Source organism: Perca fluviatilis, chromosome 16, assembly GCF_010015445.1.
Source record: "Perca fluviatilis chromosome 16, GENO_Pfluv_1.0, whole genome shotgun sequence".
Lineage (NCBI taxonomy): Eukaryota > Metazoa > Chordata > Actinopteri > Perciformes > Percidae > Perca > Perca fluviatilis.
Genome location: NC_053127.1, coordinates 10,768,421 through 10,779,292, shown reverse-complemented (window position 1 = coordinate 10,779,292; position 10,872 = coordinate 10,768,421). Strand labels below are relative to the sequence as shown.

General features: G+C 39.1%; 1 protein-coding gene across 1 annotated transcript in view; it reads left to right on the top strand.

Moving 5' to 3' along the window:
- Positions 1-742: 742 nt before the first annotated feature.
- LOC120543827 (F-BAR and double SH3 domains protein 2-like) overlaps positions 743-10,872 on the top strand; it is a 29,099-nt gene continuing 18,969 nt past the window's right edge. The window contains exons 1-3 of the mRNA XM_039777104.1: positions 743-942; positions 5,387-5,484; positions 8,615-8,660. Coding sequence (XP_039633038.1) covers positions 922-942; positions 5,387-5,484; positions 8,615-8,660 — 165 coding nt within the window. The 5' untranslated portion in view covers positions 743-921. The remainder of the gene's footprint in view (positions 943-5,386; positions 5,485-8,614; positions 8,661-10,872) is intronic.

Sequence of the window (10,872 nt, the reverse complement as noted above, 5' to 3'; positions counted from 1 at the left end):
TGCTGTGCAAAATGGAATATATAAACCTCTGTAAATGACCACAGTGTATCAAATAATCAGTTGGAAAGTGTCACTGCTGTGATGAGAACATTGAGCTATCAGTTTGTGCACAGTAGATCTGGCCTCTGGTACTAACAGTTGAGCATGTTATGTTCAGTGATGGGCCTATCATATCAGCCTTTTGACTAAACACATCATTTCAGAACATACTGTATTAGCACATAGAGAAAATCATAAATGTCTTGATGCTAGATTTTCATACCAGGATGTTTTTCAAGACAAGACCTCAGACAAAGCATAACGCATGACCCTACTGTAAAAATAAGAACATGGCCTACCTTAAAGTAGTAATTTGACATTTTTAAAAACTGATTTACACGTTGTGTTTTGTTGTTTAATCTCAAAATATGTGCTGGGATCAATATAGCATCTTATTACCATTGATCCAAGTTTGTAGAGCGGACATGGCCACTAGAGGGGTCACTGACAAAGATGATTTATGGTGAAAAAAATACATAAAATTGTAGGCTGGGGAGTTATTGTTTAAAAAACTATTAAATAAATAAAAAGTTATTAAATGTCATACTTTTCGAGATTTGTGAATGGTCCGCTTTTATTTTGAAGATTTTATACGGAAGTAGCATTTTATATTCAGGCGGGTTTGGGGGATTGTATTTTGAAAATATGGCAGGAAGTGTCTTGCTTTATTGTGGCTAGCTTGACCACGAGCTTGACGCTTGTGTTTTCTGTTCCCTGGGGCCACAGTGTTTTCAACGGGACTCAACTTACCGGACTCGCCATGGCCGCTTGACCCAGGCTAAAATACCCTTCTTCCGTTATTATTTGTTCGAAACATTTGTACAAACTTTTCCCAGAAAAAACTTTCGTCTTTTGTATAGTTTTTTATGTCAACGAATAAGGATGCAACCCCCACCGAGAAAGGTGAGTTTTCCTGTTTTAGCCGCTGAAGCTAACGTTAGTTGTCTGGAAACGTTCTCGACGAAGTGGTGCATATTTAATGGTTGAAAATGTACGCTTTGTTGCTGGTCGGCTGGCTTAAACGATAAACGCACCTTTTTATTCTGCAAATGTTCACTAGTTTGTTTTCTTGCAAGTTCAATTTGCGTATGCTGTTTCTTTAAATAGCAACGAAGGAAGAAAAACTTGTTAAAAAGGTCCCATGTGCCTCAATTTAGGGAGAATAACGTTAGCCCCGTTAACGTGCCCCGTTCCCTCTCAAATCGAGAGAGACGGTCAAAATACATTCAAAATGTGACAGTATACAAGGTTTTCCAATATTGACTTAGAAAACAACTTTACATATTTTAAGTAATAACGCTACTGAGGGGTTGTCTTACATCGGCGCACAAGTGATTCGCCAAGCACCTCTAAAGTTCAAGTAAATATCAAGTTTGGCTCACACTGTTGAGCAAGATTATGGCAATAGCATGCGAACCAAAAGGTAAGAATGTATTCAAATGAAATGTAGTTTGCGTTTTTGGTCTATGCCGATTTTAATAGTGGATCCGGATTTATGAAAAAATTCATCAAGATAAGTCATGCTTTGTCATTTAAGTGCGTTTGGAGCTATGGAACTGTAAATTGACAGATATTTGTAAGTAGTTTGGTGCATTTTTTCTTGTCCAAGAGAAGGTTGGTAGAAAAGAAGAACAATGTTGCCGTCACGTATGTATTGCTTAACTTAAAATAGCCTACCTAGCATAAGAGTGAACTAGTGTTTTGCGTTTTAATTCGAGAAATAAACGTAAAAACACAAATCTCAGCAAAGTCTGGTTCTCTGCGAAAAACATTTCATGTAGGATCAAATTTCAATAACATGGCTCAGCAGCACAGAACGTTGACCATTACCCCAGGACGTTTTGCAACTAGAATGCTATTAATTGGAGTAAAATAAATGCAGGTTTATTTGTGTTTGTTTAACGGCAAAAATATGTAGACTGACTTATGATTTTTATGAATCATAATTTTTTTTTTGTCTTTGTAAATTTGGATTGCCCACCATGAAGTGTGAGGTTATACTCACTGTTCTGAATTATTTAAAACAAATATATGTATAGTTTCTTGAGAATATCATGAAGTTAAAGCTCTCTGACTTGGCTGACATATTGATAGATGATGATTGATTATAACAGCCACAATTTTTTATATTCGCATTTTCATTTGTGATTTTAGTCGGTCCTGTAATTGAAATAAGGAAGAAGAAACCTGTTTTCTTGTTGACAACCCTCTCAGTTATCAGGAATGCGATCTGGTCACTGCACTTCTTAATTCATCTCATGGCCAATCACAAGCCCAGAGAGAGACTCCCACTTTGATAATGAATGGAGCTCACTTTCACTACCTAGATTTGAAATGTAGAGCCTCGGTCACACATCCTACTGTATAGCCACTGAAGAAGTAAAATATTCCACACAAAAAAAAAGTTGAAAAAAAGGAACTGAACTTTTAACTTGTGAGAATGTGTGAAGTCCCAGTTTCATTAAGCTGTTTAATATTGTGTTAAGAAGAAAAACATTAAGGTAGGAGCTCGTTTTACATTCTGCTAGATCATAATGTTTAAGTTATAGTTAAGCACTTGCACTAGGCTATATTTTAGGGCTGCAACTAACAATTATTTTCCATGAATCCATTATTCTGCTATTATTTTTTTCAATTAATTAAAGATAAAAGATGACGTTTTTAGATTGCTTGTTTTGTTCAAAACTCGAAGATGTCCACCAAAAAATGCACCAAATCCTGAGCCGAAACAAGGGAATATTTGCCTTTTTGGCTTTAATAAATGGCTTGATGACTTGATTCACTGATCAGCAAAATAGTTGTCAGTTATTTTCCTTTCAACCAACTAATTCATTAATTAACAACTTCAGCGCTTTCATATTTTACACTGAGGGGTGTTCAATTTCAGTTGTCATTGGGTCTCTGGGGAGAGTAATACTGTACTGCTGCACTGGTTGTCCAGTAATAACATACTCAGCTGTCTGGTTCTGCCTTGTGTTATTGGCTATTGTTATTCACTGAAAAGTGTAGTCAGTCACTTAATTATGTCTGCAACTAACGATTATTTATTAAACTGATGATTGTTTTCTTAATGAATCGATTAGTTAGTTAGTTTGGTCTATTATTCATCAAAAAGCAGATTTCATCAAATTGCTTGTTTGATCCAACCAACAGTCCAAAACCTAAAAATGTTAGATTTACTATCACACAAGACAAAACAGCAGCAGCTCAACACTACTAATTAATGTAATAGTTCTGATTAATAACCAATTTAATAGTTTAATTCTCAATGTAATGAACATGTTTCCCTTTGACTGAAAAATAAAAAAAGACTCTTAGACCACACCGTTGCACTGAATGACACATTCCTTCATTGCCTTGAACAAACACACTGTAGTCTATTTTGACTCAATCCCTCATACACCGGCCTGCTGCCCCAAATACTCACTAGAGCACCAAGTGTGTATCAATTTGTGGCTGAAAATAGTTCCCAAAAATGCACTATTTCCTCCAGTTTTAGTAATGTTTGATAAAAACTGCTGTGCCTAGCTGGTTGAGCAAATTAAATTAGGGCTGCACAATTAATCGAATTTTAATCACGATCACGATTTTGGCTTCCCACGATCAAATTTGCGTGATCGAGCGATATTTAAAATGCGTCATTCCCTTCATAGAACAGTTTTTGCAAAGCCAATCTAGCGCTCCATAAACCACTGTCTGATCACATGTCTCCATGAGCCAATCAGAGCTGTTCCCTGCCTGCACCGCGCAGCTTAGTTTCTAGATGTAGACAGTCACAGAGGACAGAGTAACGTGAGGAAAATTCCACAACGGGTATCAGTCGGTCATCATAAGCCGGTCACAATGTTTACCAGTTTACCAGTACACGCAACGTTTTGTCCCAACAGCAGTGACCAGTGCTAGTTTGTGTCTTTTAGCTCATAGCTTTAGCAGCAGACTGTTGGACGTCCCGCTGTTGGAATCCTACAGTGAAATACAGACACACTACACTGTTTAGCAGTCAGCATTTTAGCCGTGTTTAATCCAGTTACTACTGTGGCTAACGGTAGGCTAACGTTACCTGCAGTGTAACGTGTTATTAGTGTTTACTAGCGTGACATTCAGCGATGTTTATGTTGCCTCTAACGTGGGTTTCGGAGCATCAGATCGCAACGCAGACATGTAAGAGGCCGTGTAATGAGCCACAGAAATCCGTGTAGCTATTTCGTCTGGTAGATACCAGGCACCACATGCGCCGTTAACGTGAACAGAAAATTGCGTTGCCTGTATCTTTCACGGCAAACATGCATGTGTGGAAAGCGGTCGCACAACAGCTGAAATGGCATACTCCTTCACAGTATCCTTCAATAAAGGAGGAATGTAGCACAATATGGATGTATTAGTAGGAATGTAGCACAATATGGACGTAAAAGCAGTTATAATTATATAATTATGTGACAATAAAATTTGTTTTGGCTAAAATCAACAAATAATCGTGATAATTAATCGTGATCTCAATATTGATCAAAATAATCGTGATTATCATTTTGGCCATAATCGTGCAGCCCTAAATTAAACTATGTTTTTCACCATTTTTTTAAAGATTTGTGTCTTCAGTAGGAGCAAATGGGCTTGCGGCTGAGTTCCACTGACAGAGTCGGGAAGTATCGAGGCATGGAGTAGCACATTTGTTGAATGAGAATAAAATAGCATAACACCAGCCTTTAGGCTAGATGAGCAATTATAACAAAGCCATTATCAATTAATTTGCCCGTTATTCTCTCAATAATGAACCCATTGTTTTGGTTATAAAAAATCCAAGAGTCAAAGGTGACATATTTAAATTGCTTGTTTTATATAACCAAAAGTCCAAAACTCAGAGATATTGAGTTTACTATCATATGTGACAAAGAAATTCATTAAATCCTCAAATTGGTTGATTGATAAATGTTTATATCTTCATTTTAATTGCAATTATTGAACTTTAACCTGGCTCATAATTGAAAATAAGGACAGAAAAACTCTCAGTTATCAGTAATGAGACCTGGCCACTGCACTTCATAATTTATCTAACGGACAATTAGAAACCCAGAGAGACCAACTCTCACCTGTCCAGAGCTACTGCGTGGTAATGAGCTCATTTTCACTAACACCAGTTAAGCTGAATCAACACCGGCTTCTTGAGTCGTTGATATACATATGGGAAATATTTTGTCAAGCACAAAGTGGAGAAATCCTCTTTGTTTGTTTTTGTCCGAGCTGAAGAAAAGAGTTATAACTCACGAGATTCTCCCTCACAAACCATTGCTCGTGTAGTATTCAATTATTATTTAATGTATATTGTTTCCTTTTATTTAATCCCCTGCAGGTCCGGGTCACCCAGGAGCTGAAACACACTCACGCAGAGCAGATGAGCCGATTACACATCAAACACCAGACAGAGTGTGACCTCCTAGAAGACCTGAGGTGAGCAGTCTGAGGTCTTACAGTAGACACCATGGACTGCAGAGTACCTTTTTATATTTACATGATTATAAGATGACCCTGACTATAAGGCCCTGTCTACACGCATACAGATATTTTTGAGAGCAGATAATTTTACCCGCTGTTAAAAAAAAAAAAAAAAAAATAGCAGGCACACGATCTTCGTTTTCCACGCGAGAACGCAAAACGTTTTTCAAACGCTCAAACAAACATGTCAGGCCAGTAGGTGACGATAGAGTCAACGTCAACGAGACATCAAATACAAGAGAAGAACTTTGGCATTTTGGCTGTTGTAACCTAAAAACACAAATAGTAGCTATTTATTTATCTATAGTTATTTGACACCTATTTCTTCACCTTTTCTTTTTTTAACACCTTTTTGGCACACGGCCCAAGGTGATGTGGCGAAAACGACAGCAAAATGTGATTGAGGTTGTTGTTAAAGCAGAACAGAAAGTACGAGAAATGCTTTTTCACTCATTGTAACTTAATTTCCTTCAGTGTCAGCAAAACCCATTACACGGGCCATCAGGAGCTCCAGTGGGTCAATGTGAGCGAACTAAACACTTTCAGCGCCGACTAACGTGACTTGGAGAAACTCACTAGCCTAGCAGCATCAAGGCTGCAAACATCCCGTAATGCATCACTCTCTGCCAGAGCCAGTGTTACACTGGTACTCGCTCCATTCAAAAAACATCTGCCGTTGTGGATATGTATATGTAGTCCTTGAATATAATCCTTTTTCATACGTTATTTCCAGAAAAAAGTATTCTTACTTATATTTAAGCCGATGGTAATTTCGGCCTGTATGTTGAAACATCCTATTACAGTTAATTAAAGGGTTAGACCTGTTTATCCATATGTTCAATTAAAAGCCACACAGTTAGTATTACCCTCCTACAATATGATGCAGTGCAACACGTTTTATTAAAGTGTAAGTAAATATGTAGTCTTGGTCTATTTTCTAGTTTCCTGAGATTGTTTGACAGGGTTTTTTATTAGAAACAGCAACTTGCATTCCAAAGATTAAAGTGTAATAGTGTTAAAGATTCGTGGATCGGGCCAAGTAAACACTGCTCTTAGAGACACAAAGACATCTTTAGCACTGCGCTCAGATGCGTAGGCATTTTAAAGGTTGAAAAGCCAAAGGTTGTGGTTGTGTTTTCCGCCTTAGTGTTGGGTTGAGTTGACAGCCCACTGGCTCCCCACTTCCTGTCTGTGGTCGGTGGCAGAGCTCTGAACCTCCAAACAGCTGGAACTTAAGGTCATAGAGAGCTGCCAGATGTTCTGACTGCCCTGGATTGTTCGCTGTGGGAGGCTCAGTAACATTAGTCTGTACAGAAACAATGTGAAACTGGACTGGTAAAGAATTCACAGGGGTCACTCCCTGATCTCTGACGAGAAATGATTCAGCAAACTGGAAATTGCATCTGCTTGTCAACAAAAGCTCTGTTTGGGGAAAATGACAGGAAGTGAGCGTGGGGAGGGTGGGGAGTGGAAGAGAGGGAGCCTTGGAAATGCAGGGAAAAGAGGAAGGGAGCAGGCTGAAGGAATAAGGGGAAGCTCCCAGAAAGTAAGTCAGATTGTTTAGAGTCTAGGACGAGCGTCGCAGTCGAGTCTCGACACGCTTAATGACTTAATGATGATTCTGCAGCAGTCGCGTTTTTTTCCCAGGGCACTGACCTCTCCTCTTTTCTTAGACTTTTAACTTAAGTTATTGTCAACTTTGTTCCTGTTATTGAAAAGCAAGCCTGAAACAGTCAAACACCAGTATAAAAACAATATTTACTTTGCCCATTCTATTTTTTTGTATACTACCTAGCCAAACATTTTCAGCTATTTCAAACATGAGCAGCAGTTTTTGTTGGCCTGTAAGAATTGATAAAGTGCTATTGCATGAACTTCATATGACCATGCAGAGGGAAATCATTGAAAAGGCAATGAAAGCAAGTGCCTCAGCTGCAGTATCCTCAGTAAATCTGACTGAAAACTACAAAATTGCTCCACAAATGACCTCTTTAAATCCTTTTAACAACAGCGTGCGTGCTGAAATGTCCATGTTAAGCATCACAGGAAGAGGGAGGCAGCAGAGGAGAAGATGGAGGGGGCGGGGGGGGGGGCAGGAAAAATCAAAACAATCCGTGTAGACAGACAGTTGGACTTTCTTTGCTGACAGATAGAAATGTGGAAGTTTGGTTTTAGGCACTGGCTTGAGGTGAAAGAGAGTGAACTGTAATAAATACCCATGGTAATATGATTGTTCCATTGTTATCATGCAAACTCTTAACACATTAACACGAAAGGTGCTTTCACCACCTAACTTGTGTGGTTCTTTTAAAACTAATTCTGGTGCGTTTTCCTGTTTAGTTTGGGCTGGCGTGAAAGCTGTTAATGGAACTCTGGTGCCGCTTCAAATGGAGGCTCTTTGTTTGTGGTCTGAAGACAAATGGACCAGCCACAGCTAGTTAGAAGCTTAACTACTGTTAATTCAATCTGCTGATTGTGAGCTGTTCACTTATCTTATCTTGACCGTGTATGTGTATATATATATATATGCTGTCAAAACATTTTGTTATCAGATTTTTTGGCTACATGGCAAGATTGGGAATTAATTCACTTTGATATACTAGCCCAGTCTATACTGTATCATTACCTACTGTATGCAATAGTTATTACATAGATGAAACAAACCAATACAATTTAAGTAGCTATTATAATATAATATGGTTGACCTGCAAAAGGTTTATAGGTGGCTAAAATGGGCGGTCTATGTTGCAGAGTTTAAAGCCTCTGTATTTTATAAGCATTTCATGGATTTGGTACAGAGAAGTGGAAATCCAACACACAGAAATGGCTGCAGGAAAAACCCACCTCAGTCAAGGACGATTTGACTGAAATGATCAATTAAATAAGTTTTATGGAGAAACTAACCTTTACCTTAAGTCCTTGATTGATGACAGTATGTGAACTACTGGAAAAATATTTGACCTGTACTATATACAGTATGTGACTGTATTTAACGGTTTGACATTTTTTTCATTAGAAATATTGGTTATTGTCTTATGCATCATTGCAATTCAGTACTCACCTTCACTCGTTTTCTTCTCTTTAGGACTTTTAGCCAAAAGAGGGCAGCTGTAGAGAGGGACTACGCCCAGGTGAGTAAATCTTAACTTTTTGTCGTCTCTCACGGTGCTATTGGTGCTCGTTAACATCACCGCTACCCTGCCTTGTCATTTGTGTTGCTAAAATTACAGTTAGTTTTTACGAGACTGTCCTCCAGAAAGCTCTCTGTTCTCTTGTGGCTAGATAGCTCATGAATGGTAACCAGCCACAGAAAAAAAACACCACAACAGAAAGAGATAAACAACCTCCAGTAGTGATCCACTGGCTCGGTTCCTCTTCACTGTGTTGTTTTTGCCCGCAGCTTCCTGTAGACACAATCTGAAAAATCCCTTATTGCCTCTTTGGCTCTGTTCAGGGTTTTGCAGCCCTGTGAGGAATCTCCACCACCACTGTGAAGAGAAGGGGGCATGTCTGTAGTTAGTAGTAGTACCAACCAGCCACCTTACAACTTACATGTCTGTTTACCCATGTGCATCTGGTAAAGATGGGGGAACCCCCCTCGGTTCATAAAGGTGGCTTTGAAAAGCAGGGCTTGTTGTGAAAGTCCTGTCTTAAATGAGCCAAACGGACTGATCCAGGTTTCATAAAGCTAACACGGAGCTAATGTGATCAGACGGATTCAAGTCTAGTTTATTTCATGACTTTGAAAAAGGCCAGAGACATCAAGCACTTGGGCTGGGTTTAGAAAATCGATTTTCATTTGAATTATCTGACACCCGAGCATGTGAGCAGGGTGGAGCGGTGAGAATTTACACTCCTTGCTTACGGAGCTGTTCCTTCCCTCCGCTCAAAGCCGCTCCAGGCCGCTTTGCTTAATGTCGCTCCGCCCTCAACTCAGATTTGTGTGGGCAGTGGTGGCCTAAGTGGGGAAAGTGAAAGAACAGCGCTTGTCCCTCCACACCACTGAGGTGCCCTTGAGCAAGGCCCTAACCCAAACGGCTCCAGCGGAGCTGCTCAGTGGCCAGCAGATCAGACTGTGGTTGTACTGGGCAGATTCCAGGTATGAATGTGCAACTATGTGAATGTGATCAGGACGTTCCTGCAAAAGAGAGCCTTCCCTGAATAAATATTTCCCCCTGCTTCACTCAAATCGCTCATCGCTTGCTCCACAAAAACAGAAAAAAGCAGTGTTGTATTTATCAAATCAGCTGCTCCCTTTACACTATACAGATTAAGCCCAATTTTAGCCCTGAATTGGTCTAATTTTTGAATTTGCCAAATTTCTGCGAGATCGGTTGCTGTTTGACGATCAGTTTGAGGTCACGCGGCTGATTAACTGCCTTAACAGTCAACAATAAGGCTTTCAGATGATCGGTTCCATTTCTGGCATGTCAGAGATTTTGTCTTGCAGTTTCGCGGTCCGATTTCCTTCATGTCTTCTGTCCAAAGATCTGTCATGAACTGCAGCGAGCTTGTTTTTACATTATTATTATTATTATTATTATTATTATTATTATTATTATTAGTAGTAGTAGTAGTAGTAGTAGTAGTAGTAGTAGTATTTTACATGTTTTTGCTAAAAATTGTAGTCTTGGCTGAAACTGAACGTTACTGCAGAACAGAACATATTTTCTGCATTTTCCAGCCATCTGCAGCTTCAAATTTGTCTTTTTTTCTTCTTAATGTCTGTTTATAATAGAGCAATAGCAATAATAGAACTGCACAAGGTAATGTTGCATTTCTCTCTTTTTGTCAACATTGTTGGGGACACAGTCATCTTGTTTGAATAAACTTTATCGGAACTATCGACTAGCGCCTCTGTGCTAACGTTCAGTGTGAGCTCCATGTCGTCGCCGCTCAATTGATCCGTACAGTGTGAGCATAAAAGACGCTGGTTCTGGAAGTGCAGAAAGGCTCAATAAAATGTTATGTGTGAGTTAACGCCGTGGTGAAGATACACCTTAAGTTGATTACGATAGTCAAACTTTAAAATGTACGTAGATTGCAAAGCACTTGTTCTCCATTCAAGAAAAGCTAAAAGGGGAAAAAATGTGTCTTACTCCTGCGGTTAAAAATCGCTGATACCTTGTTTAATTGTACATTATTTATATTGCTTGACTAGGATGAGGCCATGTTATCATGTCCCCTTACGTAAAAGATTGATATTGTTTCTATAGGAGAGAGAACTCGAAGACTAGAAGAGAACCTCAAAAATGTACTGTAAAAACGATTATTCCATAGATCCAGCAGAATAATATATGTGTAACTATTACCATCAGTTGAACCGGAGCAGCAACAAGAGCT